Raw genomic sequence first — 19,534 nt, 5'->3', positions numbered from 1 at the left:
TGGGACGGGATTTTTTAGTAATCCTGTCAGTCTCTCAGTGAGGGCTTGGATGAAAATTAGAGTCCGGAGATGCAGGAAGTCTCTTTCTGTGAAACCATCCCGACTCATGTTAACAGCTCCACAAGCAATCGGCGTTGTCGAACTTCGCTTCACTGCCTGCTTTCTTCTCTCAAGTCCATGGCGGAGGCGAGGCTACTATCCGTCACACTTGAAGGGCCGTGTTCCTGTTCCACGGCGTAGATTCCGGTACGATCGTTTCATTTTACTTCTTCATGAATGTACTGTAACTCATTTGCTCCTGCGAACTCACATGAAAATTAAGGGTCTCAGTGAGACTCCTTTAGTATCTTGGAATCAAAGGTTAATATCTCCTGAGGGGGATTATTGAACAGGGGGGGGGGTTAATCATATTTGTTATGTGATTCAACCTGCTTATGTGAAGTGTTAACTGGGCTCGTGGCTTAGAACATAACGGCCTGCTGAAGTGGCGCGACCTTACGGTTGGGCGCGCTTTTGTTGGACTTTACGGTTCACCTTGTGACCGAGCATGTTTACCTTCTGGTCTCCCATTTCCGCATTCCTGACTGTGTGGTGACGGAAAATTCTAGTCCGCTGATGTCTAGTACATAGGAGGTGGTGAGTGTCCCAACCATTGTGGTGTCAGGTGCCGTTTAAATTGTTTTATATATAGTCCATTTTTGGGTATCCTTGATCTAGTTATGGTGGATACTGATGTTGAGTTTGGTCAACTTTCCGATTCAGATTCTTCGCCCTGTGAAGAATGCGAATTGGCCCCATTGACTCAGGTCAGTCATATCTGTTCTTTAGGCCGTCCTAGAGCGCCTTGTTCCTCTGGCTCTGGGATTCAAGAGACTGCTGAGCCATCCGCCTCGGGGGGGAGGGCCCTGTCCTCCGGGAGGCGAGTTCCCTACCGCTCCCTACTGCTACACATGCGGGTAACCCAAGTAATGTGTTTCCCTCCTCGGAGGGTGGCTTTTTCCCTCAGGAGGTTGTGGCATGTTTTCACTTTTACATACTTTTGTCGCTTTGCGGCTCTGCAAAGTCCAGATGTTTATTTGCGATTGTGCTCATGCCCGATTGCCCCAGGTCTCTTGGCCTCTGTTGTGCCTTTCGTTACAGGCGGGCTCGCCTTAGTGTTTTATTCACACGTTTTTGAGCTGCTTGGAGACCCTATACTTCTTGGGTATGGGACTCATCAGTCTCCTCCTTGGGGGGATGAAGTAATCTCCTTTAAGTCTAGTTATCAAGATCCTTCCCAGTTTTGTTGGAAGAAAAGGGTTTCCGTTAGGCTGGTCCTACGGACCTTCTGTTCTTCTTGGGCGTTAACCTTCGGGTTGCCTGTTATTTTATTTAATCCGTTTAGGATAAATTTTATTTTCTTACTATGTTTCTTGCGGGAACTAAAAAATATTTGGGATCGATGCTCGCTATTTGCTTCTATGAAAGTTGTTCGGGACACGTTAGTCCCATGGTTGTCCGCTTTCTCCTCTCTGAGGATTTTGCCGGCTTGGCAGTTATGACCCTGGTTGTAGGCTGGGCCTGATTGGGTTCAGACCTTCTGTCTCGCGGCTTAGTCAGACATGTGGCGCCTATTATGCCTTGCTGGTCAGGCAGGGGTGCCAAGTGCTCTTAGCTTTATTTTATATTTCTTATTTATTTTACAAGTTTCAGCTAAGCATTCTCAAGAGGACTTACGGGTCCGTGCGGCTCTTGGGATTGTTTCAGTCCTAAATAGCCATCTCTCTGGTGACTGGGTCAGTTAATTTTGCTGCGTCACTCTCTGTTGCTTCCGATACCCTCGGAACCTAGAGTATACCTTTCCACATGGTGGGAAGATTAGAGGGTTTAGCACCTCTTTTTTCCGAGGGTCGGGCGGTGTTGCTTTAGGAAATTGTCTTTTTTGGACTTGTTCCTTTAGTGGTTTTCTTCTTCATTGAGACCTCTTGGATTGTCCGTTTCTCCTTGTGGATGGGTCGCCTTCGGGGGACTTAGATTCCCTTCGGGAGTTGGTTGTTACCTTTTCGGGACATTAGACAGTGAGGTCCCTTTGGACTCCAGTTTGGGGTCCTTTCTCGGTGTTGGGAATGCTCTGCATCTCTTTCTTGGGACAGAAGGGGGTCCTAGTGGTTTTCCACTCTTATGGTTCAGGTTTGCCATCCAAGTGGTACCCAAACCCATGTTTTACTGTCCTCTGACTTCGAATCTGAGGTGATGTGGGGGCTTGATGTTGCTCTGTTTGGGTGACTTGTCCTCACTGTTCCCCTTGTGTCTGGAGCTCATGGCTAGTTGGACAACTAGCTCAGCATACTAATGCTCTGTGACTACTCTGTACTGTTGCAATCCGAGGGTTGCTAGTTCGATCCCCGGCAAGGTCTCAGCCTTTCTCCTTTCGAGGTTGATAAAATGAGCGGCGCCCTGTATCCCTCAGGGGGATTATACGCACTTTCAAGCACAGTCATGCTAATGTTGGTTGGACGCCGGTTAGCTCTAGTGTCCTTTTATGGCCCTGGCTCTTTGGAGTGTTGGGCTCCTGCAACGACTAGTCTCTACCCTTGGGATTGGGACTTTCAAGGGCTTCTTGCTCTTGTTATCTGGGTTATTCTGGATTTTTTTCCCTGGGAGGTCTGTTTTTTTATATCAGACGAGGGATTTATGTTCCTGGAACATAGTTTATTCTTAACATTTGTGGGGCCTGGGCTTCTTGTCCTGATCTTCCGGTGGTCAAGGGTTTTACTCTGCTTTTTCTCTTTGTAGATCCCGCTGTGGGATGTTACCGGACCTTATGATCCTGGGACTGGCCGGGGGGTTCCAGTTTCCGGGGTACTTGGGCTTAGCCCTTGTTCTGGTTGGTCAGATTTACTGAGAGCCGGGACTCCTTGGGGCTGGTCTTGTGCCAGACGATACGGTTCCCTTGGTACAGCCAACTGACGTGACATGATGGTGGGCTTTCCTGCCTAGCAAACGGAAGGTTTGTGGTTGCTCAGCTGTCACTTTTGTGCCTGGTATGTATGCTAGCATGAGGATGTTTAAGGGGTTCTTCCGTGTTCGTCAGTGACATGGCCTTGTGTCTTCTCGGTTCCTTCTACGACTTCCTGTTTTATGAGCAGGTGTTTATCGACGCTCTCCTCTTCAGGGGGCTCGTTGTCCTCCTTACGGAGGTGTGGTTCACTTTTTAGTGGCCTCTCCTGTGTTCAGGAGGTTAGAACAGATGTTTATCTGGTTCGGGGATTGGTCTTCTCTTTGAGTTGTTCCTACCTATCTGGGGAGCTGCTGGCCCCGCGTTGAGATTTAGTCGGGTGGTCTTGCTAGATCTCCTTAGGTCTACTGCCTGCTCGATTGTCTAGGTTGATGGGGCTGTGTCCATTATTCTGCCCTTTTGGGGGCCGGCCTTGGGGTTCATTTCGGTTCCCTTGCTTCAGCTCTGCCGTTGCTTGGGCTGTTCCGGCTAGGTGTAGGTTCTGAGATCTGCTGTTCATCCTCAGGTCTAGGGGGTGACAGTGGACCTTCTTTTTTAGAGGTTCTGTGCCTCTCCCCCTTTGAGATCTGTGAGTAGGCTTGGTGGCCTAGATTGCCTGGAGAGTGTCCTCTGTCTTGGAGGTTGGGCAATCTATGTCTTGATTGGACAGTCTGATACTTTGTGCGGCCGCTTCTTCCTTACGTATAGTGTTTTCTCCGTGTCTTCCTACGCATGGCAGCGTGTTACTAGACTCAGATGTTTATTCTCCGAGTTTGCTACTGTTTGCTCAGTCTCTGAGTTCTGACGTTTTGAGGACTTTGTCTTCAGCTGTCTTTTCGGTGCTGTTGCACAATGTTTGGGAGATGTTTCTTCTTCTTGGTGATGCTCGTTGCTCCTTGTGGGTTGGGCGTCGTCTCCCCTTGTTCTCGGGATCCGTTTGGGTCTCTGTAGATTTGACCTTTTTAAGGGGGTTTTTCCTTTATGGATTTTGCTGTACCTTTTGGGTATCCCTTTGGCTTACCCTTGTTCCCTCTCTTTTGGGGATTTTGGTACTATACTAGTAAGGATGTGTGGGGACCGACTGCTAGGTGACGGTTCTCCTGGAGGAGTGTTTGCTCAGTGAATCTGCTTGCAGTCTCTAGTTAGGCATTCGGACTATCTGCGGGTCAGTGTCCTTGGGGCCTTTTCCTTCTAGTTTTGTTGCCCGGCTCTGACAAAGCGGGCTTTGGTTGGGGCGTGGTTTTCTCCAACATAGGTGTGTCCGGTCCACGGCGTCATCCTTACTTGTGGGATATTCTCTTCCCCAACAGGAAATGGCAAAGAGCCCAGCAAAGCTGGTCACATGATCCCTCCTAGGCTCCGCCTTCTCCAGTCATTCTCTTTGCCGTTGTACAGGCAACATCTCCACGGAGATGGCTTAGAGTTTTTTGGTGTTTAACTGTAGTTTTTATTATTCAATCAAGAGTTTGTTATTTTAAAATAGTGCTGGTATGTACTATTTACTCTGAAACAGAAAGGTGATGAAGATTTCTGTTTGTGAGAGGAAAATGATTTTAGCAACCGTTACTAAAATCGATGGCTGTTTCCACACAGGACTGTTGAGAGGAATTAACTTCAGTTGGGGGAAACAGTGAGCAGACTTTTGCTGCTTGAGGTATGACACATTTCTAACAAGACGATGTAATGCTGGAAGCTGTCATTTTCCCTATGGGATCCGGTAAGCCATTTTTATTACATAAGGAAAAAAAGGGCTTCACAAGGGCTTTTAAGACTGTAGACATTTTCTGGGCTAAAACGATTGATATATAAACATATTTTATACTTCATAGCTTTTGAGGAATTATTTTATTCTTGGGAATTATGTAAAATAACCGGCAGGCACTGTATTGGACACCTTATCCTCTAGGGGCTTTCCCTAATCATAGGCAGAGCCTCATTTTCGCGCCTCTATTGCGCACTTGTTTTTAGGAAGCATGACATGCAGATGCATGTGTGAGGAGCTCTGATACACAGAAAAGACTTTCTGAAGGCGTCATTTGGTATCGTATTCCCCTTTGGGCTTGGTTGGGTCTCAGCAAAGCAGATACCAGGGACTGTAAAGGGGTTAAATATAAAAACGGCTCCGGTTCCGTTATTTTAAGAGTTAAAGCTTTCAAATTTGGTGTGCAATACTTTTAAGGCTTTAAGACACTGTGGTGAAATTTTGGTGAATTTTGAACAATTCCTTCATACTTTTTCACATTTGCAGTAATAAAGTGTGTTCAGTTTAAAATTTAAAGTGACAGTAACGGTTTTATTTTAAAACGTTTTTTGTACTTTGTTATCAAGTTTATGCCTGTTTAACATGTCTGAACTACCAGATAGACTGTGTTCTGTATGTGGGGAAGCCAAGGTTCCTTCTCATTTAAATAGATGTGATTTATGTGACACAAAATTTAGAGAAAATGATGCCCAAGATGATTCCTCAAGTGAGGGGAGTAAGCATGGTACTGCATCATCCCCTCCTTCGTCTACACCAGTCTTGCCCACACAGGAGGCCCCTAGTACATCTAGTGCGCCAATACTCCTTACTATGCAACAATTAACGGCTGTAATGGATAATTCTATCAAAAACATTTTAGCCAAAATGCCCACTTATCAGCGAAAGCGCGACTGCTCTGTTTTAGAAAATACTGAAGAGCATGAGGACGCTGATGATATTGGTTCTGAAGTGCCCCTACACCAGTCTGAGGGGGCCAGGGAGGTTTTGTCTGAGGGAGAAATTTCAGATTCAGGGAAAATTTCTCAACAAGCTGAACCTGATGTGATTACATTTAAATTTAAATTGGAACATCTCCGCGCCCTGCTTAAGGAGGTGTTATCTACTCTGGATGATTGTGAGAATTTGGTCATTCCAGAGAAATTATGTAGAATGGACAAGTTCCTAGAGGTCCCGGGGCCCCCCGAAGCTTTTCCTATACCCAAGCGGGTGGCGGACATTGTAAATAAAGAATGGGAAAGGCCCGGCATACCTTTCGTCCCTCCCCCTATATTTAAGAAATTGTTTCCTATGGTCGACCCCAGAAAGGACTTATGGCAGACAGTCCCCAAGGTCGAGGGGGCGGTTTCTACTCTAAACAAACGCACCACTATACCCATAGAAGATAGTTGTGCTTTCAAAGATCCTATGGATAAAAAATTAGAGGGTTTGCTTAAAAAGATGTTTGTTCAGCAAGGTTACCTTCTACAACCAATTTCATGCATTGTTCCTGTCACTACAGCAGCGTGTTTCTGGTTCGATGAACTAGAAAAGGCGCTCAATAAAGATTCTTCTTATGAGGAGATTTTGGACAGAATTCATGCTCTCAAATTGGCTAACTCTTTCACCCTAGACGCCACTTTGCAATTGGCTAGATTAGCGGCGAAAAATTCTGGGTTTGCTATTGTGGCGCGCAGAGCACTTTGGCTAAAATCTTGGTCAGCGGATGCGTCTTCCAAGAACAAATTGCTTAACATTCCTTTCAAGACTTCCGGTAGGCGGCTTAACAAGATGGCCACAGCTTCACTCTGCTCTGTGACTGCAACCTGCTTTTGAAGGCATTGTGGCAGAATCTCCAGCCATCCATACCTCCCTTGGCAATAATTGTGCCTGGGAATACTTCAGGATCAGGACGTTACAACTCCTGGCCTCCGAGAAGGCACAGAAAAGTTAAAATTTGTATTTCAACCTGCAGACGTGCACACTCAGACAAATAAGATGGCGCACATTGCTGAGGCCCTAATAGATGCACTTATGCCGATATTGGACTCCCTAACAACAACTATGGGGGAACTCCTCTGTGAAGTGCGGGAGCTTTGCACACCCGAACATCCTAATGTACTTCCCACATGTTTGAATGTGTCTCGTCAGACTTTATCAGCCAATTTGAAAAATGGCACCTTGGATAACGACATTATAACACTGATGGAGAGATCACACTCCCCTATTCTACTTCCCCAACCAAACTACCGGGTCATGTTGGAAACAGAGACACTGAAGGATATGGATGTCCCTCACGCACTGATCTACCCAAGACCTACTTCAGTGGAGGCGCGCCAAACCTCGGGATTCCGGGCACTCTGTAAGAACGGGAGCGCTGATGGCTTTGCAATCCGTGTCCCTGATCATCCCCGCTTTGGCTCTCCAGCCATCAACATGGTGTTGTGTCCAGCCGACACGACTGACCAGTGTCTCAACCAGGAAAAAAAGAGCGACGATACAGCCCCCGAGTTTCCTGCATTGTATACACCGGGAGAAGACAACAGCCGCACAACTTATGCTGCACGGGGGGGCAGACAGCCAACAGCTGTAACTGCCCCACCGCAGGGAACCATTCTACGGACAGCCTCGGAGTTGGACTTGAGAGATGACGGCTGCTCTCCTGTGGCGCTACCCCTACTTCTCACTGCGGGGCAGCCCCTCTCCCATCCGCATAAGAGCTGCATCCTTCTAAGGCAGGAGTGCCATACTCCATCTCGTGCTGGGGTCGGGTGAGCTGCTTACTAGACTGGTTTATTTCCCACAGCTATGTACCAGCACAGGTCTAGTTTAAATACAAGTGAACTTTCGTATACACTACACACCTTTCTTCCAATCAAACCTGCACTATTTATTCTATATGATGTGTCTTCCTGCGCTGAAGGCCACTATTTATCCTGCCTAACCTCATGAAACTGGCTGAAAATTATCAATATCTAATGTCACAGTTGGTGTTTTGAGAACTCTGGAAGGCTTACGAATAGAGACTGATTACTGTCGGTTCTACCCCTGTTGGCTTTTATGACTTGTTTACTTGTCTGGTTTATTTACCACAGTTATGTACCTGCAAAGGTCTAGTTTAAATACGTGTAAACTCACAAATTTTGCATACTCTACAAATCACTTTTCCAATAATACCTGCATTAGTTATTCTGCCTAACCTCACAAAGCTGATTAAAAAACTCCCAGAAATGCACATTCAGTATCCACTTACTTGTTAACCCTTGACAGGCCACATATGAATCAAATTCTTTTTATATATTCACACCAAAATTAGAGCAGCCACATATCATGCTTGTTTTTGTTTTGTTTTCTGTAATGTTCATTGAGATTGCCCCCTTAAGGATCCAACTAAGCTTACTATCCTCAGGCTTGCCATAAACATAAACATTCTCATGCAAGTATAGCCACACACTTAAAGTCATACAGATAAAGAGTTCTCACTGTCAGTTAGCTCAGCGTAGTGGGTTCAGAGTCAACTCTACTTATACCAATAGATATCATGTTTTATATACAATTACTCTACTGGGTTAAACCTTTAATGAATATATTTAGCAAGTAGCATTATGACCATTATGACTTTGTGAGGAAAAGCCTTTAAACTACATTTGCCAACTCTTAGAATGTCCCTGCAAACTGTTGCCTCTATGCTTGTCTGTACATGCCACGCCAGCCTGTAAGATCTGAACACTCGCATACATCATACATGCTTTTTGTCAGCGACTGGGTGACTGCACACATTCTTAAATCTACACTATCTATTTTGCCTAACCTCACGAAACTGGCTGAAAATTATCAGTATCTAATGTCACAGCTGGTGTTTTGAGAACTCTGGAAGGCTTTCGATCACTGTCGGTTCTACCCCTGTTGGCTTTTATGACTTGTTTACTTGTCTGGTTTATTTACCACAGTTATGTACCTGCAAAGGCCTAGTTTAAATACGTGTAAACTCACAAATTTCGCATACTCTACAAATCATTTTTCCAATAATACCTGCATTATTTATTCTGCCTAACCTCACAAAGCTGATTAAAAAACTCCCAGAAATGCACATTCAGTATCCACTTACTTGTTAACCATTGGCAGGCTCCATATGAATCAAATCCTTTTTCTATATTCATACCAAACTTAAAGCAGCTACATATCATACTTGTTTTTTGCTCTATTTTCTATAATGTTCATCGAAATTGCCCCCTTAAAGATCCAACTAAGCTTACTATCCTTAGGCTTGCCATAAACATGAACATTCTCATGCAAATATAGCCACACACTCAAAGTCATACAGATAAAGAGTTCTCACTGTCAGTTAGCTCAACGTAGTGGGTTCAGAGTCAGCTCTACTTATACCAATAGATATCATGTTTTATATACTATTACTCTTCTGGGTTAAACCTTTAATGAATATATTTAGCAAGTAGCATTATGACCATTATGATTCTGTAAGGAAGAGCCTTTAAACTACATCTGCCAACTCTTAGAATGTCCCTGCAAACTGTTGCCTCTATGCTTGTCTGTACATGCCACGCCAGCCTGTAAGATCTGAACACTCGCATACATCATACATGCTTTTTGTCAGCGACTGGGTGACTGCACACATTCTCTTATCAGAGGAGCCATGTTTGAACTCTTGAGCTACATAACTTAGCAGTTACTGAGACGTCTTCCCTACTCTCTATTGCCCTATTAGACAGACCCTATTAAGTAGCATGCCTCTGACAGCATATAGAGTCCAACCTTATACCTTATATATTCTCTTGACCATACCACTTATACCCGATTACGAATTGCACAGCTATGATCCTATCTCGCCACAGTGTCAAGACACTCACTCTCACTCTCAAATCTCTGGGGACGATGGTGTGTTTAGTCTAATGTAGTTTACTGTCATGTCTAGTTCAGTCCCAGCAATGTATATAAGTATCTCAGAAAGGTTGATCAAAGTCTCTCTTATTGAAATTTGACAACTCTTTATTAATATAAGTGATCCAACGATATTACTAACTGCATATTATATTGTATTCATGCCGCACTAACTCATAGATTATTCTGGGGAATGGGCAGAAATGATATGTATAGGTATGTATACACTTGTTGTGTCTCCCCCAGCCCTCACCACTCTACCCCCCCTCTTCCCCGGCTTCCCCTCCTTCGCCTCCCCTTACCTCCCCCGTTTTATGTCATGTTTCTGTTTATTCCCCCACCCCTTTCCATTCTACCTGTCCCTCTCCCCAGTTCCCCCCCCCCCTCCCCCTCTGCCCCCCCCCCTGTTCCATATCTGTTTGTTTGTTAATAATGCTAAAAACCCCAATGTAGTGGTGCAGATCCATATCTATTAGAGCAGTGGTTAACTGCTGAAAATTCTCGAAGTTATCTGTATGTTATTGTATGTAATCACAGCTGCTTGTACTGTCTTATCTACCTTCTTGGCTCGCCCTGCGCGGTGGGCTAGAGGGGCATCTTGTAACTTTGCACCACATATTGGTTATAAATAAAAGTTTAAAAAAAAAAAAAAAAAAAAAAAAACATTCCTTTCAAGGGGAAAACGCTGTTTGGCCCTGACTTGAAAGAGATTATTTCTGATATCACTGGGGGCAAGGGCCACGCCCTTCCTCAGGATAGGTCTTTCAAGGCCAAAAATAAACCTAATTTTCGTCTCTTTCGCAGAAACGGACCAGCCCCAAGTGCTACGTCCTCTAAGCAAGAGGGTAATACTTCTCAAGCCAAGCCAGCCTGGAGGCCAATGCAAGGCTGGAACAAAGGAAAGCAGGCCAAGAAACCTGCCACTGCTACCAAGACAGCATGAGATGTTGGCCCCCGATCCGGGACCGGATCTGGTGGGGGGCAGACTCTCTCTCTTCGCTCAGGCTTGGGCAAGAGATGTTCTGGATCCTTGGGCGCTAGAAATAGTCTCCCAAGGTTATCTTCTGGAATTCAAGGGGCTTCCCCCAAGGGGGAGGTTCCACAGGTCTCAATTGTCTTCAGACCACATAAAAAAACAGGCATTCTTACATTGTGTAGAAGACCTGTTAAAAATGGGAGTGATTCATCCTGTTCCATTAGGAGAACAAGAGATGGGGTTCTACTCCAATCTGTTCGTAGTTCCCAAAAAAGAGGGAACATTCAGACCAATCTTAGATCTCAAGATCCTAAACAAGTTTCTCAAGGTTCCATCGTTCAAAATGGAAACCATTCGAACAATTCTTCCTTCCATCCAGGAAGGTCAATTCATGACCACGGTGGATTTAAAGGATGCGTATCTACATATTCCTATCCACAAGGAACATCATCGGTTCCTAAGGTTCGCATTCCTGGACAAGCATTACCAGTTTGTGGCACTTCCGTTCGGATTAGCCACTGCTCCAAGAATTTTCACAAAGGTACTAGGGTCCCTTCTAGCGGTGCTAAGACCAAGGGGCATTGCAGTAGTACCTTACTTGGACGACATTCTGATTCAAGCGTCGTCCCTTCCACAAGCAAAGGCTCACACGGACATTGTCCTGGCCTTTCTCAGATCTCACGGGTGGAAAGTGAACGTAGAAAAAAGTTCTCTATCTCCGTCAACAAGGGTTCCCTTCTTGGGAACAATAATAGACTCCTTAGAAATGAGGATTTTTCTGACAGAGGCCAGAAAATCAAAACTTCTAAACTCTTGTCAAGTACTTCATTCTGTTCCTCTTCCTTCCATAGCGCAGTGCATGGAAGTAATAGGTTTGATGGTAGCGGCAATGGACATAGTTCCTTTTGCGCGAATTCATCTAAGACCATTACAAGTGGAATGGGGATTATACAGACTTGTCTCCGACGATACAAGTAGATCAGAGGACCAGAGATTCACTCCGTTGGGGGCTGTCCCTGGACAACCTGTCACAGGGGATGAGCTTCCGCAGACCAGAGTGGGTCATTGTCACGACCGACGCCAGTCTGGTGTGCTGGGGCGCGGTCTGGGGACCCCTGAAAGCTCAGGGTCTTTGGTCTCGGGAAGAATCTCTTCTCCCGATAAATATTCTGGAACTGAGAGCGATATTCAATGCTCTCAAGGCTTGGCCTCAGCTAGCAAAGGCCAAATTCATACGGTTTCAATCAGACAACATGACGACTGTTGCGTACATCAACCATCAGGGGGGAACAAGGAGTTCCCTGGCGATGGAAGAAGTGACCAAAATCATTCAATGGGCGGAGACTCACTCCTGCCACTTGTCTGCAATCCACATCCCAGGAGTGGAAAATTGGGAAGCAGACTTTCTGAGTCGTCAGACATTTCATCCGGGGGAGTGGGAACTCCATCCGGAAATCTTTGCCCAAATTACTCAGTTGTGGGGCATTCCAGACATGGATCTGATGGCCTCTCGTCAGAACTTCAAGGTTCCTTGCTACGGGTCCAGATCCAGGGATCCCAAGGCGACTCTAGTAGATGCACTAGTAGCACCTTGGACCTTCAAACTAGCTTATGTATTCCCGCCGTTTCCTCTCATCCCCAGGCTGGTAGCCAGGATCAATCAGGAGAGGGCATCGGTGATCTTGATAGCTCCTGCGTGGCCACGCAGGACTTGGTATGCAGACCTGGTGAATATGTCATCGGCTCCACCATGGAAGCTACCTTTGAGACGGGACCTTCTTGTTCAAGGTCCGTTCGAACATCCGAATCTGGTCTCACTCCAACTGACTGCCTGGAGATTGAACGCTTGATCTTATCAAAGCGAGGGTTCTCAGATTCTGTCATTGATACTCTTGTTCAGGCCAGAAAGCCTGTAACTAGAAAAATCTACCACAAAATATGGAAAAAATATATCTGTTGGTGTGAATCTAAAGGATTCCCTTGGGACAAGATAAAAATTCCTAAGATTCTATCCTTTCTTCAAGAAGGTTTGGAGAAAGGATTATCTGCAAGTTCTTTGAAGGGACAGATTTCTGCCTTATCTGTGTTACTTCACAAAAAGCTGGCAGCTGTGCCAGATGTTCAAGCCTTTGTTCAGGCTCTGGTTAGAATCAAGCCTGTTTACAAACCTTTGACTCCTCCTTGGAGTCTCAATTTAGTTCTTTCAGTTCTTCAGGGGGTTCCGTTTGAACCCTTACATTCCGTTGATATTAAGTTATTATCTTGGAAAGTTTTGTTTTTGGTTGCAATTTCTTCTGCTAGAAGAGTTTCAGAATTATCTGCTCTGCAGTGTTCTCCTCCTTATCTGGTGTTCCATGCAGATAAGGTGGTTTTGCGTACTAAACCTGTTTTTCTTCCGAAAGTTGTTTCTAACAAAAACATTAACCAGGAGATAGTCGTGCCTTCTTTGTGTCCGAATCCAGTTTCAAAGAAGGAACGTTTGTTGCACAATTTGGATGTAGTTCGTGCTTTAAAATTCTATTTAGATGCTACAAAGGATTTTAGACAAACATCTTCCTTGTTTGTTGTTTATTCTGGTAAAAGGAGAGGTCAAAAAGCAACTTCTACCTCTCTCTCCTTTTGGCTTAAAAGCATCATCAGATTGGCTTACGAGACTGCCGGACGGCAGCCTCCTGAAAGAATCACAGCTCATTCCACTAGGGCTGTGGCTTCCACATGGGCCTTCAAGAACGAGGCTTCTGTTGATCAGATATGTAAGGCAGCGACTTGGTCTTCACTGCACACTTTTACTAAATTTTACAAATTTGATACTTTTGCTTCTTCTGAGGCTATTTTTGGGAGAAAGGTTTTGCAAGCCGTGGTGCCTTCCATCTAGGTGACCTGATTTGCTCCCTCCCTTCATCCGTGTCCTAAAGCTTTGGTATTGGTTCCCACAAGTAAGGATGACGCCGTGGACCGGACACACCTATGTTGGAGAAAACAGAATTTATGTTTACCTGATAAATTACTTTCTCCAACGGTGTGTCCGGTCCACGGCCCGCCCTGGTTTTTTAATCAGGTCTGATAATTTATTTTCTTTAACTACAGTCACCACGGTATCATATGATTTCTCCTATGCAAATATTCCTCCTTTACGTCGGTCGAATGACTGGGGAAGGCGGAGCCTAGGAGGGATCATGTGACCAGCTTTGCTGGGCTCTTTGCCATTTCCTGTTGGGGAAGAGAATATCCCACAAGTAAGGATGACGCCGTGGACCAGACACACCGTTGGAGAAAGTAATTTATCAGGTAAACATAAATTCTGTTTTTCAGGACTGGTGCCGTCTGTTTTTGCATTCAGTGTCCTCTATAGCTTGGGTATTGTTTTCCCAAAAGTAATGAATGCAGCTGTGGACTCTTTCCATGTATGAAGAAAAACTTAAATTATGCTTAACTGATGATAATTTTATTTTCTTCAGATGGAAAGAGTCCACAGATCCCCACCTGTATTTTTTTATGTGGGGTGTCTTTTATTTTTTATTCTTCTGGCACCTTTTCACCCTGGTATTTCTTCTACTGTTCCTTATTCTGCGGCAGAATGACTGGGGGATGAGGGGAGTGGGAGGAGTATTTAAGCCTTTGGCTGGGGTGTCTTTGCCCCTCCTGGTGGCCAGGTTCTTATTTCCCAAAAGTAATGAATGCAGCTGTGGACTTTCTCCATCTGATGAAAAGAAAATTATCAGGTAAGCATAATTTAAGTTTAAGTTCTTTTTTACTGTTGTGTCCCGTTATATATTTGAAATTGCAATAGATAGATCTGAATATTTGTTTGCAGGTGCACGCAAAATTCCGATATCCCTTCTATTATGAGATGTGCTGGTATGTCTTGGAAAAATACGTCTGTGCTTTGACCAAACGGTCTCATCTTACCAAGGACTATCAGAGAGAGTCAATGGTAATAGGTAAGTGTGGCAGTTCTAGTCTATAAAACCTTAAGGCTCTATCACCCTGGATTATACAGTACCTGGAAAAAAACTAATTATTTTTCCTTTTCTTGGTTATTTGAACGCATTGTTTTATTTATTTATTTTAATTTCATGACAAAATGGTTCAGTTTAATGTGTAAATGGGACCCCAAGTTTTCTTCTTTACTCTTTAAAGGGATAGAAATGTGGAAATTTAAATGTACATGGCTGCATTTAAATTTTAAATAGAAGCATTTTTGCAATATATTTCTATTAGCAAAAATGCCTCTTGTAAAAGCTATTCCTGTATTTCGGAGGCATACACACATGCTGTGATTACCCTGTGCATCAGCATTTTTACATTACACCTTCTCAGAGAGTCAACAGTGGTCTGTAGGACACAAAATAAGTCTTCACCATCGCCGGCTCTCTAAGCGTGTATGGTGTTTGAGTCCTGATCTTCTAGTCACCCATAGCATATGTGCATATGCCACTATAACAGTAATAACGTTTACTAGAAAAAAAAGCTAATGGAAATATACTGCTAAAATGCTTCTTTTTAAAATTAAAATACATTCATGCACATTTCAATTTGCATATTGAATACCTTTTCTGCAAAGTAGTATCATAAAGCACTTTGTAAATCTATACTCTTGTATAATAATAAGTGTTTTTATGTAGATACAGTTTTAAGATAGGTTAAAACGTGTATAAAGGTGTTCTAAGAATTGATTAAAATAAAAGGAACATACAAGACAAAAATCTTGGAACTGAAACAACTATTATTATTATTTTTATATATATTGTATTGCAGTGTAGTTCTCTGTTGTACTGTTGCCTTTTAGGTATATTGACAAATGTATAGATTATATTGACATGTATGTATTTATTTTAGAGCATAAAGGTATGTAAATAGATTATATACTGTTCATCCACCTTTTGTAGATTATGTGCACTTCACATGAAAAAAAATTGTGTGTGTGAAATGTTTACACTTTGTAAGCTACATTTGTGAAGGAACTGATTCACAAGTTCATTGTATTTTCTAGATACCACAAGGAAAAGCAGTATTGACAGCTTGTCCTCAGATTCTTGGCTAGAAATGGAGGAAGAGTCCTGTGACGCGCACACACGGGAGGAAAAAGATGAGAATATGGAGAAAGCATCAAAGCTATCAGGAGATAGTTCTTCTGCACCAAACAGCCCACACTCCGAGGGAAAGCAAAAGACAACTCTAATGCAATATCTTAAGAGGACTTTGTCAAATGATTCTGATGAAAGTGGCAAGTCAAACGCCCCTAGTGATTTCCCAAAAACTCCAACAGGATCACCAGCCACAGACCTTTCTGCAAGGTGGACGCATCTAACAGAATTTGAACTGAAGGGTTTGAAAGCTCTTGTTGAGAAACTGGAATCTCTCCCTGAAAGTAAAAAATGTGTCCCTGAAGGGATTGAAGACCCACAGGCACTTCTGGAAGATATGAAGGTTAGTGAAATGTCTTTGTTATTAAAAAAACAAAACACACATTTAACAGGTCATGTACATAGGAAAAACCTTTTTATTTCCACTACAGTCAGAATATCTTGTATAGCAACAACCATGTGTGCTTTGTTAATTTAAACATCAACAAAAGAAACAATAACACATTTTGAACATTATGTTTAGCCCCCCCCCCAAAAAAAGAAAAGGTTAAACACACATCTAGACTTCCGCTTAGGAGCCACAACACAGTGCAATTCCTGAGCAGGATGAAGCCAGTGATTGGTTACTACATGTGTTTGACACACCTCACTTGTTGTGTCCTGTTCTGAAACCACAATGTATTGAGACTCCTTTAAAGAACTTTAGTTATGTTTTTACCTGTCATTAATTTAAAAAAAAATGACCTCCTCTGACAAATTACATTTAGTTTTTGAGGTTGTTAATGTTATGACTGTTTTGATAATTAAAGGATTAATAATTGCAACCTGTTGTTCTATAACTACAAATTACTACCAACACCAGCAGAAAAATTGGCATTAAATTTGGTATTAGATGGGGCTGTATAGTGTATGGACAGTCAAATTATGATGATGTGCCACTTCTGTGTTGATCTATTGAGGAATGTTTTTTTGTACTTTGCCAGAAAAAGTTCAAGAAAGTGATTCTAGATTTATTTCTGTAATTTTGTCTTGTTATGAGGAAGTAGGAGGTACAAATGTTTATCAATAATGCGTTCAATGACTTGAATTTCAGTCTGATTGAGGAATTTTGTTTCATTGTTGTAAAAAAAGAACTAAGCAGTGGGTTATAATCAATAAAAACCATTGCAAAATGTATTGTCACAGCCCCACAAGAAGGGTGGGGTCTCTACAAGCATGGTTATCTAGCTTGATGCCATAAATCTTCTAGAGTAACTTGAGCTGGCTGTGGCCTGATATTCAACACCTCACCAGCATAGAGAGAAATCACGCAAAATCTAGTTTTCATAGTTCAGCTATTTAAGCTTTAATTTTAACTTATTAAATGGACTGTAAGTACCTAGTAATTACAAGACACAACATCTTAAAAAGTCTTAACGTTTTCAAAACACATTTACTACTTACTAAGTACTTTTTACTGCATTTATTTATGAATCGCCAAACTCCACCCACTATTTGCCTTATTTGGAGAAGCCAATCTAGGCTTTAGTCTGCAGATAAGAAGGCTAGTCATTGTCATAAAGTTAGTATATAAGTAGTAGGGTTAGCCTTGAGAAGTCAGCAGGGTACTGCTCAATTTTCAGAGCTAAATAACATGAAAGGGGGCACAATAAATAATGAAAATATATTGCAAATTTGTTTCACTATGCATTACTAAAAATGTTATATAAAAATATCATGGTGTTTACTGTCCCTTTAAACCAGGAAACAATACTTATAAAAAGAGTATTCACAAAAACTTAAAACATTCTAAGAAATCAGTGACAAAAGCCAACATAGTTCTGTTAAAAGGAGGCCAAAATCAGGGTTTAGTAGTTCAGAAGTTGGCAAAATAAAAAGGTCACACAAAAAAAACATGGAAAAACTTTTTTAAAAAGGTGAATTGAATACTGCTATTGAATTCTCTTAATACAAATTATTAATGGTGTTTACGTGAAACCACTTGAAAGCCATGAGTCAACTGGGTTTTTGTATCAACTGTAATAATAACAAAAAAGGAAACCTTTCTTTCATAAGTTGGTGAGAGTCCATGAGCCATTACACCTGTGAATCCAAAGATAACCAACCTTGCTCAAGTTTTTAATTCCCCTCACCTCTCTCATATCTTAGTCTATTCTTTGCCTTGTTGGGAGAAGGTTAAGATTTGAGGTGCTGAAGATTTCTTTGGAAGAAGGATTGTTGATCCCTTGGTTCCCCTCATAAGGTGAAGCCTTGAAGAGAGGGGCATAGAAGAGTACTGGGTAGGGATGCACCAAAATTTCGGCCGCAAAAAGTTTCTACCGAAAATTGCATTTTTGGTTTTTCAGTTTTTTTGCCCTTTTATTTTCGTTAAAATTGTGTAGCATATTTCAATTTTGATGCCAGCCTAGAGCTGCTGTTTGAGTTCATTACTTGACTTATTGTTTTGCATATAATAATAGTTTTCTAGGACTATACTTTATTTCTTTTGCATGATGTACCGAGTCCACAGATTCATCCTAACTTGTGGGATATTGTCCTTCCTGACAGGAAGTAGCAAAGAGAGCACCACAAGCAGAGCTGTCTATATAGCTCCCCCTTAACTCCACCCCCAGTCATTCTCCTTGCTGGCTCTAAGCAGGAAGAGTAAAGAGAAGAGGTGTTAAACTGTTAGTTTTATTTTATCTTCGATCAAGAGTTTGTTATTTTTAAATGGTACCAGTGTTGTACTATTTACTCTCAGGCAGGACATAGATGAAGATTTCTGCCTGGAGGATGATGATCTTAGCATTTGTAACTAAGGTCCACTGCTGTTTCCACAGAAGCTGAGGAGTACAGTTAAACTTCAGTGTGAGGAACGGTTTCTTGCTATACGGCAATGAGGTATGTTCAGTCATATTTTCTGCAGAGACTGTGTTAACTCAGAAAGGCTGACAGTGTCCCCATTAGGGGAAGGGTAAGCAGTAATCCTAGTGTTATCAGAGGTTTTTACTAGCTTGCATAAAGGGTTAATTTTTTGTGGGCACTCAGTTTGCTATGTGAATTTGGGACAAATGTTTTTGTGTCTGGGAGTAACGTTTTATGGGACATTTGCTTGAGGGTTCTTTGGGGTTGTTTATAACCCACATGGCTTTCAGGCAGGGTTTGTTAGTTTTGTGTAGGCCCCAGGAGGCGGGGCCTACATTTACAAGCAGCAAGCAACTTCTCCTGAGGTCCTGAGAGTCTTTTGAGGGAATAATTGAAGCTTTAAACCCCATATTATCGCTTCCTAAGGGCAGGTAGGGCCACAGCAGAGCTGTGGCAAGGGGCTTTAGGGGTTTTTAACCGGTTTTAGACCTATTTCAATCCGTTTTTTTCATTTGGGGGTTTATTGCTTATTAACTTGTGGTGCAATTCTTCTAAAGCTTAGTGGGTACGCTGTTAAAATTTCAGAAAAATTGAAGCAATTTTAACCTGTTTTGCAGTTTGTGTATGCCTTTTTTTCTCTTAAAGGCACAGTACCGTTTTTGCAAATTGTGTTTTTTTCATTAAATAAAGTGTTTTCCAAGCTTGCTTGCTTTATTACTAGTCTGTTAAACATGTCTGACGCTGATGAAACTCATTGTTCAATTTGTTTAGAAGCCATTGTGGAACCCCCTCTTAGAATGTGTCCCACTTGTACTGATATGTTTATAAATTGCAAACAGCATATTTTGACTTATAAAAGTTTGGCATTAGATGATTCTCAGACAGAAGGAAATCAGGTTTTGCCATCTAGTTCTCCCCAAGTGTCACAACCAGTAACGCCCGCTCAAGCGACGCCAAGTACTTCTAGTGCGTCTAATTCTTTCACCTTGCAAGATATGGCTTCAGTTATGAAT

At 42.7% G+C, this 19,534-nt stretch overlaps 1 protein-coding gene across 3 annotated transcripts in view; it reads left to right on the top strand.

Annotated features, from left to right (window-relative positions):
* KDM2B (lysine demethylase 2B) overlaps nucleotides 1–19,534 on the top strand; it is a 1,014,988-nt gene that overhangs the window by 660,270 nt on the left and 335,184 nt on the right. For all 3 annotated transcript variants that reach the window (XM_053701743.1, XM_053701744.1, XM_053701742.1), the window contains exons 10-11: nucleotides 14,405–14,531; nucleotides 15,584–16,020. In XM_053701743.1, the coding sequence (XP_053557718.1) occupies nucleotides 14,405–14,531; nucleotides 15,584–16,020 (564 nt within the window). The remainder of the gene's footprint in view (nucleotides 1–14,404; nucleotides 14,532–15,583; nucleotides 16,021–19,534) is intronic.

Source organism: Bombina bombina, chromosome 2 (assembly GCF_027579735.1).
Source record: "Bombina bombina isolate aBomBom1 chromosome 2, aBomBom1.pri, whole genome shotgun sequence".
Lineage (NCBI taxonomy): Eukaryota > Metazoa > Chordata > Amphibia > Anura > Bombinatoridae > Bombina > Bombina bombina.
Note: the sequence above shows the minus strand (reverse complement) of the source record. Positions and strands in the feature narration are given on the sequence as shown.